The sequence below is a fragment of the Halichoerus grypus genome, chromosome 5 (genome assembly GCF_964656455.1).
Source record: "Halichoerus grypus chromosome 5, mHalGry1.hap1.1, whole genome shotgun sequence".
Classification (NCBI taxonomy): domain Eukaryota; kingdom Metazoa; phylum Chordata; class Mammalia; order Carnivora; family Phocidae; genus Halichoerus; species Halichoerus grypus.
Genome location: NC_135716.1, coordinates 109575961 through 109599888, shown reverse-complemented (window position 1 = coordinate 109599888; position 23928 = coordinate 109575961). Strand labels below are relative to the sequence as shown.

Below are 23928 nucleotides of genomic sequence, written 5' to 3'. Positions count from 1 at the left end.
ACTAGATTATAACCTAAAGAATAAATATCCATGATTAAATAAATAAATGGGGGGAGGGCACAGAGGGATAAATCTTTACAGAAGAATCCCAAATAATGTATGTAGATACTTTCCGCTTAATTTCCCTCCGCTTAAGGGTGGGCTGGGCTCAGTGACTCACTCCCAAAGAATCTAGAAAAATAGTAACATGACAGTGGAGAAACCTGACAGATACCAACCACCTTAGCCAAGTGATCAAGATTAACTTCACCAGTGATGTCATGTTGCTATCATGTTCCCCAATATGATTCTGTGGAAAGAGCACTTCACCTCTGTGGTGTTCTTCTCCAGACCCATAACTGCAATCTAATTATGAGAAAACCTGAGGGACAATTTACCGAATACCTGACCATGAATCTTCAAAAGTGTCAAGGTCATGGGAAACAAAGAAAACCTAAGAAATTGTCATAGACCAAAGGACACATGACAACTAAATGCAACATGGCATCCTGGATTGTATTCTGGAAGAGAAAATAAAGGACATTAATGAAAAGTGGTAAAATCCAAGTAAAGACTGTAGTTTAGTTAATAGGATAGTAACAGTGTTACTTTCTTAATTTTCACAAATGTACTGTGGTTATGTTATGTACGGTGTTAGGGGAAGGTGATTGAGGTATACACAGGAACACTCCGTAGCATCTTTGCAAGTTTTCTGTAACTTGAAAATTACTCCAAAATTAGAAGTTTATTTTCTAAAGTGTTCTTGTAATCTCCAACTCCCAACCCTTTTACACTCTCAGTGTGGGTGAGGGGTTTAAGAATAACCAGTTTTCTAATGCTTTTTTTTTTTTGGCAAGCCCAGTATGATGGGGTCTAACATCTCAATTTGTAGTATAATTTCTATTATCTTTGAGCTTCAGCTGTGAACTTCCATTTAAATTTCCTATTACATTCACATATGTTTTAAAAAGTCTCTAGAATGATATATAGAGGGGCACCTGGCTGGCTCAGTAGGTAGAGCATGTGACTCTTGATCTCAGGTTGTGAGTTTGAGCCCCACATTGGGCATAGAGTTTACTTAAAGAAAAATAGGGGCTTCTGGGTGGCTCAGTCAGTTATGCGGCCAACTCTTGATTTCGTCTCAGATCATGATCTCGGGGTCCTGGGATCGAGCCCTGTGTTGGGCTTCATGCTCAGTGGCGAGTCTGCTTCAGGATTCTTTCCCTCTCTCTCTCTCTTTCCCCCTCTTCCCACCCCACCCTTTCCCTTGCTCACTCACCCGTGCACGCTGTCTCTCTAAAATAAGTAAATCTTAAATAAAGAAGAGAAAAAACAGAATGATATACTAGAAACAAAAACAATGGCTGCCTGAGAAGAAATGTGCTTTTCCTCAAAGAGAAAAAAACAGCCATTTCTCACTATTTATTTATTCTATTGTACCTTTTGGAATTTGAGCCATGAGAATGTATTACGCCTTCAAATTTTTTAATTAGGGAAAAGCTGCTTATTTGTATCACCCTCCTCTTGAATCACTATTCAGTGACTCAGGAACTATTTCTGTAATGTTGTGACTTCCTGAGAAAGATTCTTCCATATGTTCTATGTTGTGTTCATTGAAAGTTCAGAAGCCATTTCTTTCTTCATGACAATATAATACTGTTTGCATTTGGGTTCTCTCATGTTTCATCTTCACACATTTCAAAAAGTACTTGGTTTTTAGCAATTTTTCAGATAATTTGGCACTTCTTGGGTTGGGATAATTTTCACTGTGGGGACCCAAGGAAGGAAAGAAAGGCAGGAGCCTGTGAAGGTGCTTGTGGCCTCATTAAGAGTCATTAGGATGAACATCCCTTAAAGAAGATTTAGTATATATATAATGGAATATTATGCAACCATCAAAAAAACTCCTGAAATCTTGCCATTTGCAACGACGTGGATGGAACTAGAGGGTATTATGCTAAGTGAAATAAGTCAATCAGAGAAAGACAAGTATCATATGATCTCACTGATATGAGGAATTCTTTTTTTTTTTTTTTCAAAGATTTTATTTATTTATTTGAGACAGAGAGAATGAGAGAGAGAGAGCACATGAGGGGGGGGAGGGTCAGAGGGAGAAGCAGGCTCCCTGCCGAGCAGGGAGCCCGATGCGGGACTCGATCCAGGGACTCCAGGATCATGACCTGAGCCGAAGGCAGTCGCTTAACCAACTGAGCCACCCAGGCGCCCTGATATGAGGAATTCTTAATCTCAGGAAACAAACTGAGGATTGCTTTAGTGGTGGGGGTGGGAGGGATGGGGTGGCTGGGTGATAGACATTGGGGAGGGTATGTGCTATGGTGAGCGCTGTGAATTGTGTAAGACTGATGAATCACAGACCTGTACCTCTGAAACAAATAGTACATTATATGTAAAAAAAAAAAAAAAAAAAAGATAGTAGGAAGGGAAAAATGAAGGGGGGGAAATCGGAGGGGGAGATGAACCATGAGAGACTATGGACTCTGAGAAACAAACTGCGGGTTCAAGAGGGGAGGGGGATGGGATGGGTAAGCCCAGTGATGGGTATTAAAGAGGGCACGTACTGAATGGAGCACTGGGTGTTATACACAAACAATGAATCATGGAACACTACATCAAAAACTAATGATGTAATGTGTGGTGATTAACATAACATAATAAAATAAAATTAAAAAAAAAAAAAAAAAAGATGAACATCGCTGAGCATTTTTATGTTTCAGGAAGAGGTCCCAAGAAGGTCAGCTTTTTCATCTCCCGGTTATCAGCCGCAGCTTTACTCATACATTCATCACTCCCCAGTACCGATTCTGTTCAGAGCAAGCCTGTCAAGCCTTATTCGCCTCCTTAAAGAGGATAGAACAAAGCTGCTGGTTTCATTGACACAGCTCCCCACTGAACCAGCCCCTGGTGTCTCACAGTTCTTTAAAGACATGCAGCTCTTGTGCTGGAGTTGGAGTTTGTGTCTAGGAAGGGTCACTACAGGAGAGTCAGAAATGTCCCTCTCCAAGTGTAGATTTCTGGTTTCCCTGGGTCCCCATCGTCATGCCCCAGCCAGAGCAGCTGATTACTTTAAGAGAGTACAGTTGCCTGGCTTTCTAAAGTGTATTTAGCAAACAGGATGCTAAACTTCTTTTTATTACTGCAGATCTTATGTTTTCTTATTTGTTGAGAATTTTAAACATGTTTTTTTTTTAAGTCAAGTAATTAAATAAACATCTTTGCCATTTTTTCTTTCCTTTTCAGCAAGTCTTTCCCCTTGTTTAACCGATGCATCCCTCAAACGCCTGAGTGCTATTCCTTGTTTGCATCTGTTTTGATAAATGATGTCGACATCCTCCATCGAATTCTAAGTGGAATAATGTCGGGAAGAGACATAATCCTCGGCCTGTGTATCTTTGCATTAGGTAATTTTCAGTTAATTTTCTTACAGTGACTGTGCCAAAGTTTCTAGCACTTACGTATGTTGTACAGTGAAAATTAGCCTCTTGACTTAAAGATAAAACTTCACGTATTTTCTTCATAAATATTTTCAATGTTTTAGGTTCAGCTGGGAGAGGGGACAATAGAATTAGGGGAACACCAGCCGGCTCTCTGCCAAGAGACCTCACTGAGTGTGGGTTTGCCTTAATATATCGGCCATGTTCCAGAGCCTAGTCCTCAGCTCTGAGTAAGCATGGGTGTGCAAAGCAGATTCACAAACTGGCCAGTTTGCGAATTGGCAGTGAAAATTACAACTGTCAGGGGAACCAGAAATGCGTGTCTTCTGGCCAGACTGCCCTCTCCGCATGAGCAAGCCAGGTCAGAAGGTTGCTTGGTGAGCGAGGGAAGGAGGCACGTGCATCGTGTTCAGTAGCATCAGACAGCAATGGCCTGATGGAGCCAACTGCCTGCTTTGGGTTGTAGGCAGGTCAAGGCCTCGAGCCAGGACATGCCTCTTCCGGGCGTTTCTGGAAGCAGCTACCCCCACCCCTGACCCTTTAACTTCCTATTTGCTGTCCTCCAACTTGAAGAACCCCTTTAAGAGTCAACTTTGTCTTTGAACAAATTAACACATTCTGCCATTGTGGGCAGTAGTAATGGCCTGCTGTCTACCCCCTTCTGCAGTGGCTGCTCCCCAGCCATTAGGTTGAAAGGAATTCTTCGGTCAGCCATGATTTTACCAGTTTACAAATTGAGTGTTCTGTAATTTCATTACCAGAGGGTTATTAATTCCTGAGTGCTTGGGGATGCCTAACTCGTCACCTTTATGCAACTTCCCAATTTCTTATGACCCAATGTGCCAGGCCTTGTGCTTACTCTTAACTCATTAAAACCTCGTCAGAATGCTGTCACCACTTGTAGGAGGGGAAACCGAGGCTTAGGTTAAGTGACTTGGCCAAAATCATGTGGTGACTAGAGTGGGCGGCAGAGCTGAGACTTAACCCAGGGTGTGTTCTGATCCCCAAAGTCACATTCTTTTTTTTTTTTTTTTTTTTTTTTAAAGATTTTATTTATTTTCTTGACAGAGAGAGACATAGCGAGAGCAGGAACACAAGCAGGGGGAGTGGGAGAGGGAGAAGCAGGCTTCCCGCAGAGCGGGGAGCCCGATGTGGGACTCGATCCCAGGACCCTGGGATCATGACCTGAGCCGAAGGCAGACGCTTAACGACTGAGCCACCCAGGCGCCCCCAAAGTCACATTCTTAACCACTACACCAAAATATCTATATGGAATCCTAAGATTTCTGGTTTAGAGAAAAAGTAAAATAGTATATATAAATTCACTGAAATGCTTAACATAAATTCATAAGCCTAAAAGCCCAAGTACTGGACAGTAATATACAGATTTTTTTACATATACAGCTTACCAAAACATTAGAACCTTAAATTTTTCATTTCTAAAGGCATTAATTGGGGCGTTTGAGCATCTGCCTTCAACTCAGGTCATGATCCCAGGGTCCTGGGATCAAGCCCCACATCGGGCTCCCTGCTCAGCTGAAAGCCTGCTTCTCCCTCTCCCTCTGCTTGCCGCTCTGCCTATCTGTGCTCTCTATCTCTCTGTCAAATAAATGAATAAAATCTTTAAAAAATCAAAATAAAAAAATAAAGGCATTGATTTTTCATATTTAATAAGAATACCTGAGAACATTTAAAGTTAAAACTATACACGAGCTCAATAAGAAGTCAAAAGAGTTAAGTATGGTAAAAAAAAAAAAAAAAAAAAATTTTTTAATGGTTCATTTGGACTTAAAAAAAACATTTTGGGGGCACCTGTAGTGGCTCAGTCAATTAAGCCTCTGACTTAGGTTCAGGTCGTGATCTGGGATTGGGTTCTGCGCTCAGTGGGGAGCCTGCTTGTCCTTCTCCCTCTCCCTCTGCTCATGCTGTCTCTCTCTCTCTCTCAAATAAATAAATTCTTAAAAAAAAAAAAAAAAAAAAACATTTTGGGTATTTGGGAATAAGACCTAATTAACAAAAAAAAAAATTTTTTTTTAATTGAAGAAGAATGCTAGGGCTTCAGAAACTGGCTTACTGTGGCAGACTGAACTTGTATATGCTTCAGAGAGTGCCCTGCATGTGTCTTGTTGTTTTTGTTTAGTAGATGTCGAAGATATTTAGAAACTGAAGGAACTCCTCAGCCCTCCCTCTTCTGGGAGTCATGGTAGCCCTGCCATTGTCATCATCACTCTCACACCTTGAGAGTGCTGTTGGGGTTTATATGTTCTGCTTAATTTTTCAGCCTTGTCTTTGGGCATGATGGTCACCTTCCGATTCATCACCACCCTCCTGGTTCACATTTTCATCGCACTGATTATTTCGGGACTGCTGTGTAAGTATTTCTACTTGATGGATTTCTTTTTGATTAACTGAAAAGCATTTCCATTAAGTATGGAACTTAAAAGTTGGCATTCTTGAGGTAAATAGGCTTCAGAGAGTCTCTCATCCAACCCCAGCGTTTCACATATGAGAAAACTCAGAGCCAGAGAGGACAAAGGGACTTGCTTGTGTCCTGCAGGTACTCGCCAAGTTGATGCCAGTCTGTGGTCTCTGCTGCTCTCTCCAGCAGTCCTCGTGGCCATACCATTAACAGACTCCAAGGCTTGTTGGAAAGAATGCCTGCTTTTAAAGAATGTCTTCTGACCTTTCACATCAGCCATTGATATGTAGGTCCCCACAGTTGTCATGCAAAGGCTCCCACCAGTCTAAAACAATTCAGGCCCTGAGCTGGGGCAGGGTCCCAAAGACCCTCCCCTGTGCCCACTGGTTCCCCTTTTGTGGCCGGAATGTGGGTCCATCCAGGGGTTGTCAGGAAAGGGGGTCTGAGAGGTAGGGGCACACAGGAAGTTCAAGGTAGCAGCTATTTACCAGCTGGCATGGGATACTTGAACTTTTAATAATTGGTATGACTGTAGGGTTTCATTCCCCTGAATAATCAGCTCTGCCCTCAGCAACTTAGAGCCCTACAGCTCACAGGTGCACAGCATGCCATGCTGGAGGACGGGCACAGCAGCTTATGATGGACCCTTGCCCGCCTAGGACAAGGAAAGACCAATGTGACCCTCCTCTAGTCACCGTGGTGCTGTTGTAGGTGCAGGTAGGGCTTAAACGGAGGGCATGTGCAATGTCAGGCTACCCACCCAGACTTGTGAGTGCCACGCTGACGTTCCCGTTCCCGCAGGGGTCAGCACCAGTGGAGCTCATCGGGCAGTTCTAGACTTTGGACTTGAATGGTGTTCCGCTCACTGCCCTGCCCGTGCACTTTCCGCCCTGCTCACATCCATACCCAGTCTGCAGGCTGGGCTGGCAGGAGGCACCTGTGTTCTGGAATCCCCTCCCCGTGCCTCCCAAAGACAGGCAGCCACTGCGGGCCCAGACAGTCCTTGGGGAGGCTATCCTGGCCCTGGCCAGCTCCTCTGGAGGGTCGGTTGGTACACATAAAGCCCCAGGCCCTTGGGACCCACTGCCCGAGCCAGGCCACCCCGTGTGTGGTCCATGTGCTGGAGGGGGGGCAGTTACCCATGCATCTGTGCTGAGTTGACCTGGTGTTTTGCTTTCTAGTTGTCTGTGGCGTCTTATGGTGGCTGTATTACGACTATACCCATGACCTCAGCATAGAACTGGACACAGAAAGGGAAAATATGAAGTGTTTGCTGGGGTTTGCTGTTCTATCTACAGTAATCACGGTAAGAAACGCCCTTCCAGCGGGAGGTCAAGTAGCCTGCTAAAACTCTGAAATCCGAATAATTGGATTGTAACTAAAAACAACTAGAATTTGGGTGGGTTTTTTTTAACCTCAGAGTATGCATACATCATAGTATGGTGAATGAATACATGTTTAGTGCGTTCTCTTTTTTATTTGCAATACCCACATAGGAATAAATCAAAACCTTCAAAAAAAGAAAAAAAAACAGGAAAAAAGACCTTACCTTCTTCCCAGGTCATTTCTGCCAGCTCGCAGAGGTTGATTTGTTACTTGTGCTGATTCATTTTGCTTGAACACAGTAGAACCATTTTTACCCCCAAGTGGCAGTAAGGTGGACGCTGTAAGGGGTGGGGGTAGGGGGCAGACTTAACGACAGTTCCTGTTTCCTGTTTGTGAGGAGCCTCCCCCTCCCAGCCAGTGGATGCTCTGCCCCCTCCAGGGTGTGGCAGCTCCCACTGCCCTTGAACACAGAGAGCCCTTTATTTCCAAACCCGCGGGCCACTGGGTGATTTTGGTGTTCAGAGAACCCACTGCCTCCCCGTGAACACCCTCATTGAAAACCGGCAAACAGAATGTTGAGGCAGCAGATATGGTTGTTGGGGGAGGAGGGAGCTTGGAAAATCATTCAGGTCACTCCGCAGGGGGCATTAAAAGCCTTAGAATCGCAAGGCCGTGGAGGGGGGCTGGGCTGATTTTTAGGCCACCGTGGCCATCCTTGCTGGCGTGTTGCTTACTCACCGTTTATGGATGGGCAGCAGCTAGGGCTCCCACAAGCCCTTTAATTCTTCGGGCGAGCGCAGACCCTCTCACCAGTTCTCAGCTAAGGAGAGCCTTCCATTCCCATATTTGGTAGTCTCCACGTTTCCTCCTTTCTAGTGAGGTTTCAGGTGTGTGTTCGTCACATGGAGTGCATCTCAGGGAGCAAGTGTATGACTAAGGAAAGTTCCTGATCTGTCCTGCCCTGGGCAGGGACCAGGCCTGCAGCTGCTCCAGGGCCTGTGAGGAGGCTGAAGGAGAAGGGACCCCCTGCGCCCCAGGTGGAGGCTGGAGCGGTTGGGCAGTGGGGAGGGAGTGGGGGGACAGCCTGCCTTCTCCCTGAGCCCTCCATAGGGCTTCCTTTGTCTCCACACACTGAACCTTTATGGCCACCCAGACTCCAGAGTCAGGGGTGACTTCTCTTCCCTGAGCGTAAGGTTAGCGCGAGGGAAGCTGTGAAGGCAGAGAGGCTGTTCTCACCTGTGTCTGTGAGGACTGTTCAGGGGCTGTGTCAGAGGGCAGCAGCAAACCAGCTCCCACACCATTCCCATGGTACATTTGTCACCGCTACTTACTAAGTTCCTGCCAAGTGCTGGTTGCTGGGCGGGCATGTCCTCACAAGAGCCCTAGATTGTTCGTTGCCATTTACTGAGCCCCTCTCATGCACTGGGTCCTGCACTAGGCAACAGAGTTAGCAAGACAAAACACACCAATAGCACCTGCCCCCTGATTAGATGAATTACAAAGCAAGCAACCACATGACGTGGTACACGGGGAAAGACTCTAGCCTTTGGGGTCTCAGGTGGGTGTTCAGACCTACTACCCACTATGTGACCTCGCAGAATGACTTGGCCTTAGGCCTGGGTCTCCTCATTTGTCAAATGGGAATATTCCTGCAAGATTCCATGGACTTCCCTCCTCCCTAGGGAGCATCCGCCACAGAAGCTCGGCATTCCTATAGAGAGCCACCCCTAATGCCCCTGACTGGAGACCTGGGGCTGAGGAAGTGGGGCTGGCTATAGGGCAAGAGGGTAACCCCACCTAAGAAAACCACTGCCCACCTGCTTCTTCTCCCCACCAGCCCAGCTTGGCTCCCACAGGACCCTGGCACGAGGTGAGGGAAGGAAGACAGGGAAGGTCACATTATGTCCTCTAGTCAGACACCACTCTGTCCCCAGTGCTGGTATCCAAGGGGAAAGAGGAGTTAACAGCTACCCCTCTTCTCCCTCACTCTGCCTTTCTTACCCCCACTTCTCCAGAGAAGCAAAAGAGAGGGGGAAACCAACCTTAGCAAGAGGGGAATAGAAGCAGAAGAAAGGTCCCCTCCTTCAACCCTCATCCCTTCTTCCTTGCTCACATGGGAGCCCCATCTCGCTTGTCTTCCCCCGCTCCCTCCCTACATGTTGGAGCCCAGCAGAGACCGAGAGTCTCATCTAGTGAAGATTTCCCAGGGAAATCCTTGTCTGCTACCAGGACACTTGGGTGGATATATGGTCCTGTCTCCTGAGTTCCCAGAAGCTACCTTACAAATCAACTTGAAAACATTGTTCTGGGAAGATGGGGGCTGCGTATGAACGTTGTCTAAATAGTTTCACAAAAAGCACTAGCTGTGATGAAGAAAAGAGGGTGACTGGCATTAAACACATACCTCAGGGCATCAGCTTAGGAGCACAGGCTGAAGGGCAGCTCCTGGAGGCTTAGAGCCCAGAAGAGTGAAGTCAAGACATGACCCCCATGGTGCATCAGCCCTGCTGCCCAGCCCAGCCTCGCTCGCACCCCCAGCGCCATCCCCATTAGGTAATGCTGATCCCTGCTGAGACTGGGGAGAGGGTCAGGTTAGAGTTGACTCTACGCTTCTAATGAACATCCTTGCAGTGTACTTAAGAATGTGAGAGGAGTACTGTATACATGTATATAACTTGTAAAACACACATGCATTGAAATATGCATGTGTTAGCTTTCTACTCAGGAGCTAGAAGCCAAGTTTATTTACCTAAAGATCATATAATTTTGCTTCATGAAAATTTTAAGTAAAACCAAAAAAAGGTCCCTCTTTCTTATTGATAGTAGAAAATGCAGAGTTGGAAATTCCTACTTAGCCTTTACAACTTAGGGGTGTCTGGGCATGTTCAGCTGGGGCAGGAGGCTCTGCTCCCAGTTTTGGGAGTAGTTTTAGTTTATCCCACCTTCCTTCGACTTTCCTCCACTAAACTGTGAGATCCTTTGGGTCAGGAATGCCTCAGGCCAGCTGGAAGAGAAAGGGTATCTTAGGCTAAAGGAATGACACATGTGGAGTCACATGGACACAAGAAAGATCTGTAGGAGGTTCTCTTGGCTTGCAGAAGCCTAAGAGGCAGGTATGGGGAGGGGCTATGCCAGGAAGGTCCTGATCTGGGATCATGATGACTTTGATCTTCATCCAGAAGCACAGGTAACTGTTGAAGGATTTTGAGCTGGGAAATGACATCATTGACTCTACCCTTTACAGAGATCCCTTTAGCTGTGGGTTAGAGGAGGGAAAGGGGTAGTAGGGGTTGTGAGCCAAGGGGATTAAAAACAGAGGCTGGGGCGCCTGGGTGGCTCAGTCGTTAAGCGTCTGCCTTCGGCTCAGGTCATGATTCCAGGGTCCTGGGATCGAGCCCCGCATCAGGCTCCCTGCTCTGCGGGAAGCCTGCTTCTCCCTCTCCCACTCCCCCTGCTTGTGTTCCTGCTCGCTATCTCTCTCTGTCAAATAAATAAATAAATAAAATCTTTAAAAAAAATAAAATTAAATTAAAAAAACAGGCTAATGAGGACGTTATTAGGGTACAGATGGTTGAGGATAGGACTTGAGCTGCGATCAATTGTGGGAATAGAGACTGAGAGATCTAGGAAATTGAACGCAGGTGACTGGGATTGTGCTGTGCACCAGGGCTAGCTCTGCTCTTGGGGAGCTTAACCTAATGAGAAATTCAGCTAAGTAAACATTTGCAGTAGAAAATGCCGAGTGCTACAGTTGGTAAGTTTGGGATAACATGGAAATACACAGGAGAGGAACCTTACTTATTCTTGAAGAGTCCAGAAAAATTAGGGCCACTGGAGTAGGGAATCTAGAAGAAAGGGGAGATTTTTATGTGAAGATAATGAATTTGGCTCACGACGAGTTGAGTTTGAGACACGGTAGGATGTTCATGGCCTGGCCAGGAACTGATGTGCTTACTCATCTAGCACCTAGAGAAGGGTGAGGCTGGAGGTTGTTGTTGTTGTTGTTCTTCTTCTTCTTCTTCTTCCTCTTCCTCTTCTTCTTCCTCTTCCTCCTTCTCCTCTTCTTCCTCCTCTTCCTCCTTCTCCTCTTCTTCCTCTTCTTCCTCTTTCTTCTTTCTTCTTCTTTTAAATTTATTTGAGAGAGAGAGCATGAGCCGGGGGACAGGGGACAAAAGAAAAGGGAGAAGCAGACTCCCCACTGAGCGGGGAGCCAGATGCAGGGCTTGATCCCAGGACCCTGAGACCATGACCTGAGCCAAAGGCAGATGCTTAACCAACTGAGCCACCGAGGCACCCCAAGGCTGGAGGTTCTTATTTGAAATGAAGGTTATCAGCCTCTAGGAAGGATGCTAAGACCACAAAGGAATAGGAGATAGCCCCCAAAGACTCTGAGAAACAATAACTGAAGAAGTAGGAGGGGAGCCAGAAGAAAGAGTGATCACAGAAGTGAAGGGAGGAGAAAGTTTTAAGAAAAGAGGAATGGACAGAGATTCACATGCCATGCTCTAGGTTAGGGTGTGAAAGTGTGGATGGCAGATGGAGACTAGTCTGTGCAGAAGCTTGCCTGTGAAGGGTGTGAGGAGATGGCAGGTGACTGGACTGGGATGAATTTAATATGAAATTTACATGGAGGGAGGCCAAAACCAGTAGAGAGGAAGGCACAGAAGGTTGCTTTGAGGCATAATCACTGTCCTTTCCCCTTATAGTTCCATTGCTTGCCTTTTGCAATCCTTGAGCATTCTCTGAGTCTTTGGGGTATTGTGGGGAGGAGGTAAGGGACAGAAGATGGTTCTCTGAACCTAGAGGACCTTATTTGAATTTTCTCTTGCTCTCTGACCAGACCTCAAGTTCCCTTAGGACAGGGACTGTGTCTAGTTCACTGTTCCAGCTGCAGGGTCTCTCATAGGGACCAGCACATAGTAGATGCTCAGTTAGGATTTGAACATTTTTCTGTTCAATTATAATAAAAATAGTGAGTAGATAAAGAGCTGTTTGCTGAGATATCAGTGAAATATGAAGGTTTCCTTCTCAGTTCTTCACTATTTTGAGTCATTTATTCTAACCCCTTTCTCACCAGGCAGTTCTGCTCAGCTTGATTTTTGTCCTCAGAAAGAGAATAAAATTGACAGTTGAACTTTTTCAAGTCATAAATAAGGCCATCAGCAACTCTCCTTTCCTGCTGTTCCAACCACTATGGACTTTTGCCATCCTCATTTTCTTCTGGGTCTTCTGGGTAGCTGTGCTGCTGAGCCTGGGGACTGCAGGTAAGAGCATTGGGTTCCATCACCTCGGAGGTGGGCACGGAAGACCCCGCCATTTTAGAGCCATTGACCTGTTTTCATGGGGACCAAATCTCCCCTGCAACGAGGCGTGTCCGATGACAGTGGTGATGGTGCCAGGGGCTCTGTCATGGAGGAAAGCAGGAAAACCCTTTTCCTCTTTTACACTGGCATTAAAGAAACTGCGTTTGTTTCAAGAGAGAATAAATTCAGTAAGGACTGAAAGAGCTTTCAGAAAAACTACAATATGAACAAAAGCCTTTAGAAAGAAGGATTCAGATTTTATCCACGGCAATTTGCCAACTTCTCTCACATCAGTGATCAGGAAGATCGACCTATTAAAAGTGTGTTGTGCCCAGCAGAGCGAGCTTACATTTAAAGCAAGTGCACATGGTCACATTGCTTAGGTCCTGAGAAGACAATCCTGAATCCCACCCCCCACCCCGTCCTGTTATCTCTATACAGTGGTTTTCCACCAGAGGGATTCCTCAGAATCCGCTTTATTAAAATATAGTTGCCTGGGCCCCCTCCTCAGAGATCATGATTCACTTCGTTTGAGGTAGGGCAAACGATATTTTTTTGAAGCCCCATAACGGGGCAAAGAAGTGCTATTTAAAGTACTGTCTGAAATGAGGTAATGAGCTTATGTCAGAATATATACCACTCCTTTATCGAGAAATCTCGCGATGGGGGGAAAATGTCAGCAGAAGGAAACACTGGGCTTCGTTAAGCGGTCAGTCTGTGTTCTGGCGCAAGCTCCTCATCTCACTGTGGGCTAGTAACAAGCAATGTGGGGATGGGCAGCTAGTCTGTAAGCACACTTTGAGTGACCCAGTTCTAGATCTTCTCTAACTCCTCTGTTCGATTTGGTTAAGGCCCACATTCACCCTCCGACGGGAGTACCAAAGAGTAAGTTGCTTTCTGAGACCAACCGTCACCAGACAGATAAGAACCACAGCAGATGTCAAATCTACAAGGCTAATGTGATCCCTTACTGTTTTATCAAGTTTATGTTGTCTCCGATCGGCTCCAGTCAAATCTGTAAGAACAACTGCTGTGTAGTAGATTCTTAGTCAACTGGGGTCTCTTCCCTCTCCTCTGGAGTCAGCTGACCCATTGGAGCTTGCTTCAAGATGGTCAGCAGGCTCCCTGGGAGACATGGCCCCTACGTCTAGCTCCAGAGACGCTGTAGGAGCACTCTCTTCTGTTGTTCTCTGGAAGCTCTCTGCAGACCTGCAGTGAACTCAGGATAATTATCCAGGAAGAACCAGGACTGTAATCAGTCAGGCTGAGGTGTGTCTGGGAGTCACAGAAGACTCAACCAGTGGCTTAAATACGATATGAGGTAATTTCTCTCTTACGGAAATGAAGTCCACAAGGAGGAGCCCCAGGCCAGCATGGTCCTCTAGCGATGGCAGCCCTAGGTGTGTGTGTTCGACTTCATCTCAGCGCCTTGTGGCTGACCTCCTGTCCCACTTGCTTCCATCTGGTAGCAGAAATGGACACTCGGGCTCCAACCATACCCTACACCAGCCATTAGGAAGGTGGCAGGGAGGAAGGTGAGCGTGCCCTCCCTCCCTCAGCCCTCCTAGAAGTCATGACAGCATGTCTACCTCCACCCCACCGGCCAGATCCTCGTGACACAGCAACGCCTTCCTGCGAGGGAGGCCAGGAGACACGGTTTCATTTGGGGCAGCCACACACAGTTAAAAAATTAGAGGTTCTATTGCCAAGAAAAAGCGAAGAACAGACATTGTGGGACAGTTGGAAGTCTCAGCTAGGGCAACACTGAACAGCTCTATTTTGTTCGCTTGAAGCAGTCTCAGTCCCGGTCAGAGAGGAGGGCAGTGGCCTTGGTAAGTGCAGGAACACAAGCATTTGTTGAACTGTGCCCAAATTCCAGGCTGTGTCCTGGGAGCTTTCTTACGTTCTCTGCGTTAAGCATGGCAATCCCCCTCGTCCTGTGTTTGTTATGCTCAAGTTCCAAGCAAGAGAATTGAGGTTCTGAGTATGCGCTCCGTGGAAGGTCACCCCAATAGGAAGTGCGAGGCTCTCTCTGGCTCCAGAGCCCTAGGATGGAACCCGTGTGATCTCTGCCCTCTCACATCTCCCGTGTCTGGGAGACAGAGTGGGCCTCCTCAGTTGTCTGTCAAGTCAGAGCAGTACTCGGCCGCAGCAGCTGGCTGGCGGATGTGGCCTGGGCCCACAATGTTGTGTTTGGGGTCTGTGGTTACAGGACAACAGGGCCAGAGGTCGAAGCCAGGGTGGGCTGGGAGTGGAGGGTGTCAGAGGGCGGCGGGGCATGGCGCACGGGGTGGTGGACGGTGGTATTGGAACCACTGCCCTAAAGAATCACCAGAGAAGGGGTGAGGTCCTGGGAATATGACTCAGGACCAGGGAAGGACCTTCCTTGCTCCTCCAGCCTCTGGGGCGTAACCGTCCTTCTGGGCCGTGAGTCTGGCTAAAGGAAATCGTCCCCGTGCTTAACCCATGCTACCTTGGAGCAGGGCACGTTCGTTCGTTCTTGCCTTTTACTTCACAACTGTTAGGGGAGCCTTGTGGGGCTGAGGCCCTGGGCTAGGCACTGGGGAGGAGTGGCATCCTCTCCTCAGAGCACTTAGAGTCCAGCAGGACAGACTGACAATGAAACGTGTGCTCATGGCAAAGGTTGATGAATGTCACGGTAGGAGAAATTTGGGGAGCTCCTAGAGCTCCAGAACTAGGCTCTACCCCACTTTGTGAGTCAGGCAAGGTTTCTCAGAGGATGGGCTAGAAACTGCCAGTCAGAAAATACAGAAAGAAGCTAAGGGGGATTCACGAGGGGTCACAGGCAAACACCAGGAGAGGACCTGGTCACAGACGACAAGGAGAGAGCCAGTCCTGGGAGTTAGGGGTGCAGACAGAGAGGAACACGTCCCAGGGCTGCCTCGGGGGTGAGCAGCCAGCGCGATGTCCCTTCAGTTCCCCGTTAGGCCCGACTAGGGCCCGGGGCTTCCGGGGCATGAAATAGGGTCTGCCCCAGGGCTGCGAGCAGGAGAGGCAGGAAGACAAGTAGGGGATTCCAGGGGCTGAACGCAGCACGGCATTCTGGAACCACCTCGGAGGTCAGGTACTAAAGTGCGGCTGTTCTCTGTCAGTGGATGGAGGAAACCAGGCCCGAGGGTGAGAGGCAGAGGGGCAGGAAAGAAAGCCAGGTGCCTGGGACCTGACATAGACATGCATGCTGGCAGACCTTCCGCTTTGCAGGAGAGGAGGTGTGGCAGGGAGGTCTGGCCTTCCCTCCTGCTGGGCTCAGGCACCCTAAAAATCAGACTGGCTGTCCCCTCCAGCCACCTGACTCTCCTTCCCATTCACCTGTGGGCCAACCCAGGTGCACAGAACTCCTTTGTTTTCAAAGGCCTTTTCACTCCATGCCAGAGCCACCGTTCTGGGTCTGGGCGGATCACTTCTAGGCTTCATGTCATTTTGACCTTCGGGAGATGCCCCCAGTGCACTTGTGGGAGACTGAGAGCTGCTGTCAGTGCTTGTGAAAAGAAGCCAGGTGATGTGGGTGGTCAGAGAGGCCGGCGCAGTGCTTGACTGTCTCCCTTCACATCCCCTCAGGCGGTTATAGAACCCTCCAGTTGTCCAGTCTGTGTCCCATGTGGCCAGGGGATGGGGGGCTGTCCTCAGTGGGTAATAGTTGGGAGCTTTCTATCACGTCAGGTAGTTGAAGGAACTAATATTTTGGGGCACCTGGGTGGCTCAGTCAGTTAAGTGTCTGCCTTCGGCTCAGGTCATGATCCCAGGGTCCTGGGATTGAACCCCACATCAGGCTCCTTGCTCAGCGGGGAGCCTGCTTCTCCCTCTCCCTGCCGCTCCCCCTGCTTGTGCTCTCTCTCTCTCTCTCTCTCTCTCTGTCAAAAGAATAAATGAAATCTTTAAAAAAGACCTAATACTTTAATGTGTAAAAAAGAAAAAGAAATACAGAAAAAAGTGACCTTGGGCTGTTTTTGCCCAGATGAGCTATTTCTCTAGAGGCTATCACTCAGTCTCTGAGCTAGTCTACAAATTCTGGCTTGTTTGGGGATCGTTTCAGCAGACCATATCAAGGCCCTCTGGCAGTGACGTCGATTCGCCCATTAGAAACTATCTGCTACCAGCCATGTGCAGTGACTACTAAAATCCAGTGGGGAAAAGCGAAACTGTCATAACCCTGGGAACCCAGCAGGTGCAGGTGGCAGGTTGGAAGGAGCCTGCGTGGGCTCAGTATGTCCAATTGTCATTAAGGTGGCCTGGAAACCCCAGAGTCAACAGTGGAGGAAGCCCATCTTGTGGGGCACTTCCCCTCCGCATGTGCTACAGTTAGAAGGCTCATCACAGGGATACATTTAGTGTGCTTGGGACGGCCAGGGGCCCTGCTTGGAAAGGAGGCAGCAGGGTCAGACAGGTTTCCCGTCAAGGGACCCAGGATCCCGGCTGGCTCTGGCCTTCCTTATACGTTAATCCTCTGTGCTTCCCTTTTCTCATTTTGGCAATGGAAAAATGATGCGTTCACAGGGCTGCGAGGAGGCTAAGATGGGGCCGGAGCTTTGCTTTGCAAATAAGGGACCATATATGTTCCTTATGTTGGGAATTACTGTTGGCTAAAGAGTATCTGGTCCTAGCTTCAGCTTTACTCTCTGCCCTGCCTGGCATATTTGAGAATATAGTTTACAAGAAAATTGTCTTCTTTTTTTAAGTTCTGAGAGATTAAAGCCTCCTAGCATCCCAGACCTGTCCTGGGAAGAGGTAGAGGGAACCTGCACAAGAGAGATTTGAAACAGCTCCTGCTTTTTTGAAGTTTATGGTCCCTTTGGGAAGGTGCAAAAGAAAACAGTCTCCAGGAACATTCGTGCCTTTGCACCTGCCGTGACCTTCATCTGGAAACACCTCCTCTTCACAGCCTGCACCCCAACTCTCGACCCCAAACTGCTTGGAAAGCTAGTCATTCTCCAAGAATGGTTTTGAGCATTGTAGTTCTTAGAAAATCTATAAGTTCCCCAGGCATACTTAGTATTGCTTCTTCATTTTCCTTGCAATTTTTACACTCTTCATTCTTTGAACAGCTATCCATTGCAGCCCCGGGAACTGGAAGTACAGCCGTGAGCAGGACAGAGGCACTAGTGAGTGGGGAGAGAGGGAATAAAGTATATATATTATATGTCAGATGGTGATGAGTCCTACGAAGAACAATAATGCAAGACAATGACTTGCGTGTTACCATCCCCCTGGAGTATGGACATCTTAAGGGCAGGGGCCGTGTCTTTTCCTTTCTGTCTCTTACCTCAGTGTGCATCTCCTCAATGAGTTCAGTAAGTGTATCCTGAATCAGTAGGTGAATTCGCATCAGTGCTGTGAGTATTAAATGAGATGTATACACAGAAAGAACTTGGTAAATTACAGGCTCTATGTCAGTGAGATTTTCTTCTCTTTCTCCCTAATCTTCATGCTGTCCAAGCAGAAGCTGAGCCAGTGAGAGACACAGGCAGGACGGATGTCAGGAGGGCACCTGAGCCAATTTGCTGGAAGAGGCCAGTGCACTGAATGTACTAGAAAATTGAGCCCTTCCAAGTTGGACCTGCTTCCTTTGGGAAATTATCCCGACCGGCTGGACTGCCTTCCTTGAGAAACTGTTATGTATATGATCATGAGTATCACCTTAATCTTTCAAAATGCTTTAAAGCATGTTTATAATGTCTGGACTTATGGTTAGCTTCATGATGAATTTCCTCCTATTTGTATTGATGATAACCCGAAAATTGTCTCAGATCTCTACAGTAAGATATATTAGGGATATAGGATATATTGGAGCTATATTTATTGGATTTATTGAGGAAGGTTGATTCATTCATTCATTTGTTCATTCAATAAATATTTATTGAACATTTACTATATCCGACCCTGTTATAGATGCTAGAGATACAGCTTTCCTTCTAGTTTGGAAGCTAGAGGGGGGATGGGCATTAAATAAAATAAGTAAGTGAATTTTATAGTACATTAAAAGTTGATAAGTGGTATGGAAAAAATTAAAGCAGAGAGGAGGAATGAGAAATGCTTAAGGGGGAGTGCAATTTTAAAACTTGATGAGTAGGGAGGGCTTCATTGAGAAGGTGATAGGTGAGCAAAGATTTGAAAGAGGTATGGGTGGAGCCATGAGGCTATATAAGGGGAGGGACAGTGTTCTTGGCAAAGGGAAGGCAAGGATAAAGGGACCAGCAAGAGGCAAGGGTACTGGGGGCACCGCAAGCAGACCCCTTCAGCCGGAGTGGGGTGGTCGAGGGAGAGCATGGGTCAGGAGGGGGTCAGAGAGGGCATGGGATCAGCGATCTTAAGTTCCCCTTAACACGCGTTGGCTACACATAGGGTCCTTAGGGCTTGTAGCCTTTATAGGAAGTCTGGTTCTAATCTGAGGTGGGAAGTCATTCCGGTTTTAAGCAGAGTAGTAGTAACATGATCTGACTTACATTTAGTAGCAGCCATCCAGGGAGGAGATGATGCTTGCATAATAATGGACGAGGTGTGACTTATCAGAGTCTGTGGCTCTTCTGAAGGATTTCCTGACGTGTTAGTGGAGGGTGTGAAGGAAAGAGATTTAGAGATGACACTGAGCAGCTGAAGGATGAGACTTCCATCAGCTCAGATGGGGCAAGACTCTGAGTGGAGCATTTTAGGGGAGATCATATCAGTTTTGATTGTGTTAATTGAGACATCTTTTTGGCAGCCAGATGGAGATGTCCAGTGGGCAGTTAGCTGTTTGAGTCTGAAGTTTCTGGAGAGGTCCCAGCTAGAGATCTACATTTGGGAATTTGGAAGCATATAAATGGTATTTAAAACCCTGAGAGTAGAATGAGTGCAGAGAGAGAAGAGTGGAAATCCAAGGGCTGTGCTTTGGGGACCTTCAGTGGTAAGGGATCCAGGAGCTGGGGAGGAAAACAGAAATGAGGCTGACCAGGAGCAGCCAGTGGGCAGGAGGATGGAACGTGTGCTGTGCTGGAGTGTGGGGGAAGGGCTTCAGGGATACGGGACTGGTGTCCCGTGTGTCAAATGCTACTGATAAGCGAGATAAGACCCGAGGACTGATCACTGAATTTAGCAACAAAACCACTTCAGGGAAGTGCAGGGGAGTGGATCATGATCCAAGTGGGTTTAAGGGAAAGAGGGAGAAAAGAATTGAAAAGAGTAAGTAGGCACAGTCTTGAGGAATTTGGCCATAAAGAGGGACAGAGGGGTGCCTGACTGGCTCGCTCAGAAGAGCGTGGGTATAGATTATTTTAAAATAAATAAATTAATTAAAAAATTTTTTAAAGAGGAACAGAGAAATGTCAAGGAAGCTGGAGGAGAGTCAGGAGAGGGGTTTTTTTGTTTTTTTGTTTTTGTTTTTGTTTTAAAGATGAGAGATGGTTGAAAATGATTCCGTTGAGAGGCATACTTGGATGAAGGAAGCAGGAGGGGGGAATTGCTGAAGAGCTGTCATCAGTAGATGAGGAGGGGGGTCCAGAGGAGGGGTTAGCCTTAGGATCATGGGCAGTTTATCCCACTAAGTGGGGGTCAGGCTATGGGCTCATGCTGACAGCAGGTAGATGGTGGGGGTAGGCACCCGCAGAGGTTTTCCAGTTGTTCCACTTTCCTCAGAGAAACCAGAAGTAAGGTCATTGACAGAGAGTAACAATGGGGGAAAAAAACCTTAGACACCCAAGGAGGAATTATAAACAGTCCAGAAGAAGGGGAGATGAGTAGATGAATAAAGCAACATGGGAGTTCCCAATAGTCACTCAGATGGTATCCTCTTTCTGATGTTTTGTTTGCTTCTTTCGTGTTCTCCCCTTAATGGCTGATGTCCGGCATCATTCCAACATGCAGTAGATGCTTAATAAACATTCGTTAATTCCAGAGCTGGAATTCTCTCTACCTGTCTTCCAGTTAGAGCTAACCCTGTATTGTACTTGCTCTTCCCAGGGTCTTAGCCACTTAATCCCCATAGCAGCTACCTGTGTGGCCATTGGGGCCACAAGACTAGACGGGGTCACCAAGGGTGTGAGGAGTTGCTATTAGTGTCTTCAGATTACAAGTGATGGAACAGAGATGTTACAAGGTCCCATAACCTGCCCGAGGCTGGTCAGCCATTAGGGGACGGTGCAGAGATATGAATCTCAGCCTGTGGGACTCAAACCCAAGCCTGTAATCTCTGCCCCAGGGTTCATCTTGTCCACCCTCTTCATCTTGACAATGAGAGAGTGGAGGCCCAGGCTGCTTATCACATGTGTCAGAGCTGAGACTGGGACCAAGTCCTCTCTGAGTTCAGTGCCCTTTGCACCATCATCCCTGTGATCCATCGTAACTTGGCATCTATCTGAAGTCTAGTTCCCCTTAACACGCGTTGGCTACACATAGCAGTAGCTATGGTGAAACAGCCTTCCCCAACAAAGCAGCGGGTCCTCTGACGGAGGCTCGTGCCTGCACTGACACTGTCGTCCAGGAGAGGGCAGTCTTGTGCGCAGAAACAGGCCTGCCCCACCCACAGGCGGTAACCGCGGCTTCCTGGGCTTTCAGCCTGAAGCCTGAGCGCCTGATCTCATTCTTCAGAGAATGTTTGCCTAAAGCAGAGGTTTTTGAGCAGTAGGTCTGGCCCCCAGGTGGCATTTGGCAATGTCTAGAGACCTTTTGGGCTGACATAACTGGACGAGGGGACGGGGGTTGCTCCTGGCATCCAGTGGGTGGAGGCCAGGGTGAATGCTAAACATCCTACAGGGCACAGGACAGCCCCCCACCCCCAACTAAGGATTATCTGCACCAAAATGGGAATTGGTTGTTGAGAAACCCTGCCCTAAAGGAGAGTCTGGAAACAGCCTGATACGACTGAACCAGAGGAACAAATAGAAGGTCGCTGAGACGAAGATACTCTAAAACAGCAGTGACCAGAATACCATATGGGTTCTGCTGCTTTGGGGAATGCCAGGGGTTGGAAGGCTTGTATGAACCCGGACTTACCACTTTAGCCACTCTCCAGTCGCTACTGCCATCGGTGTGCCGAGCCGGAACGTGTGTGAGTGTGCCCCTCCTGGGGCTGGCACGGGGCAGCCAAGGAGCCCCCCTTTAGCAGCCAGGGCTCCGTATTTACCTTATGTCTGTCAAAGAAAGCATCCCTCCTGTTCTGCGGGAACATTCTCCACCCCCAAACCATTTGCGAGGTTGTAGGCCTGTTCTTGCGAAACTGCCATCTATCCCCAGGACTTGACCTTGCAGGAAGTAGTGTGCTTGTTGGCTGGCCCTGGTCACCCTGACATTCCATGAAGTGATTCTCCAAGTCTCCGCCGACCTGATCTGCCCAAGCCCTGCATTAGTGGTGAGGGGCTCTTCTCTAGTGCTGGGAATGCTTTTCCAAAACGCACCCGTTTTGGAAAAGCATCAACATTTATCAGTGCCGTACCTGAGACAGAGATTGCCTCCCAGCCAGAAAGAGCCCAGTGCTCAATAAAATATTAACTTCTCTGTAAATCAAGCTGCTCCACTGTTTCTCACAATGTGACTCTTGTTCAGCAGAACACAGAGCCTAAGGAACGAAGGCCAGCCTCTGTCCGTGGAATCAGATTGCTCTACAGCACGATTATCTTCTCCAACTTCCTTTGCAGAGATCCTCTTGTGAATGTCTATAGACACGGGAATTATGAGCCTAAAACCAGTTTATAGCTAAGGAAGAAAATATGAAACTATCTTTAAATGTCGTTCCAGTTGTAGGTTTTGCTGAAGACTGAAGTGCCCATCTTCTGACTTACAGTAGTTTTAGGGTTGTAGTTAGTACAGTTACAATAATTTTAAATACGTAGTGGGAGAACATCTAGAAATTACACATAGCCACAGAGCTGGGATTTGGATTTACTAAATCCAACCTGAATTGAATTGAATTGCAGAGCTAATTCAGGGGCTTCCTTAGATGAGGGCAAATAAAACAGGGACTGGCCATGTGAATGGCAGAGCACTGTTGGGATGACCCTGCTGGCCTGGTTTAATACAGTATTAAGCTCCTGAAATTTAATAAAATCATTATCACTTACGGAGTGAAGTTTCTATGGACCAGGCCCTGTATTAAGCATTTACCATGTAATCTCATTCAAACTACCAGCAGGAAATTGGTATTATACCTAAGGAGACTGAATAGCTTACCCAGTTCAAGCTGAGATATGAACCTAGGTTAACACTGAGACCCAATAGGTATTTCAAATGTGCTAGAAGAGTTTGCCCTTGAAATGAAATCTGAAATAAATCCCTTTGAAGAAAATGGAGATCCTCGTCTCATTTATAAACTCTAAATTTTTGGTGAAGCAGTGTTCTAGAATATAGTCCTAATGGCTATAGTCCTAATAACGAGTTTTGTTTGTATCACAAAGTGGTGTGGTAGAAAAACCATGGATGTTAGAATCCAGTGTGTCAGGGTTTATAGTCTCCTTCCACTAATCATGAGCAGTGAGACTTTATGAAAGTTCCCTGACTCTTCCAAACCTCAATTTTCGTATCTACAAAGTGGGATGAGCATTAGAGTATATAGGTCAAGTGTCTTGCAAATTGCCTACCCATCAGTCATTATGAATATTGTTATTGATATTACTCATAAGTTAAACGTGTGTTCTCATTTTTCAGTGTGTGCTATGAAGATCTCAAATGAGGGTGGATGCTACCAACTTTACTTCAGCATCTGTGCATCTACCTAATGCCAACAGCCAGCCACGTGGAAGTATGGCCTGTTGAATCATCTTTCCATGCTTTGGAAAACATTGGTGTAAAGCATATTTGTGTTTTAAACTTTAGGAGCTGCACGGGTTATTGAAGGTGGCCAAGTGGAATATCAGCCTCTCGTAGGCATTCGGTACATGTGGTGGTACCATTTAATTGGCCTCATCTGGACCAGCGAATTCATCCTCGCATGCCAGCAAATGACGGTAGCCGGGGCACTGGTCACTTGCTATTTCAACAGGTAGGTCTACTGCTACCCTACTTCCAACAGGTAGGATTACTGCTCTTGGTTTGTCTACGTGCTTCACGTCCGGTATCACAAAAGATACTTTGGAGTTTTATTTTTTTATTATTATTTTTTAAAGATTTTATTTATTTATTTGACAGAGAGAGACACAGCGAGAGCAGGAACACAAGCAGGGGGAGTGGGAGAGGGAGAAGCAGGCTCCCTGCCGAGCAAGGAGCCCGATGCAGGACTCGATCCCAGGACCCTGGGATCATGACCTGAGCCGAAGGCAGACGCTTAACGACTGAGCCACCCAGGCGCCCCGATACTTTGGAGTTTTAAAAAGGGGTTGGCAGGAGTCAAAGACTAAGGTCAAAATTGGAGCAGGATGCTCATTTGGTAGTGAAAAGAAATGTTATACCTTAAATGTGTCACATTTCCAAGCTCTTTCACCTTAAGCTAGAAAATTCAGAGGGAAGCAAAACAGGGACATAATCC

At 47.1% G+C, this 23928-nt stretch overlaps 1 protein-coding gene across 2 annotated transcripts in view; it reads left to right on the top strand.

The window, feature by feature from the left end:
* The window catches only part of SLC44A3 (solute carrier family 44 member 3), a 98744-nt gene that overhangs the window by 25745 nt on the left and 49071 nt on the right, over nt 1-23928 (top strand). For both annotated transcript variants that reach the window (XM_036122686.2, XM_036122685.2), the window contains exons 6-10: nt 3238-3398; nt 5713-5802; nt 7032-7156; nt 12254-12440; nt 23280-23445. In XM_036122686.2, coding sequence (XP_035978579.1) covers nt 3238-3398; nt 5713-5802; nt 7032-7156; nt 12254-12440; nt 23280-23445 — 729 coding nt within the window. The remainder of the gene's footprint in view (nt 1-3237; nt 3399-5712; nt 5803-7031; nt 7157-12253; nt 12441-23279; nt 23446-23928) is intronic.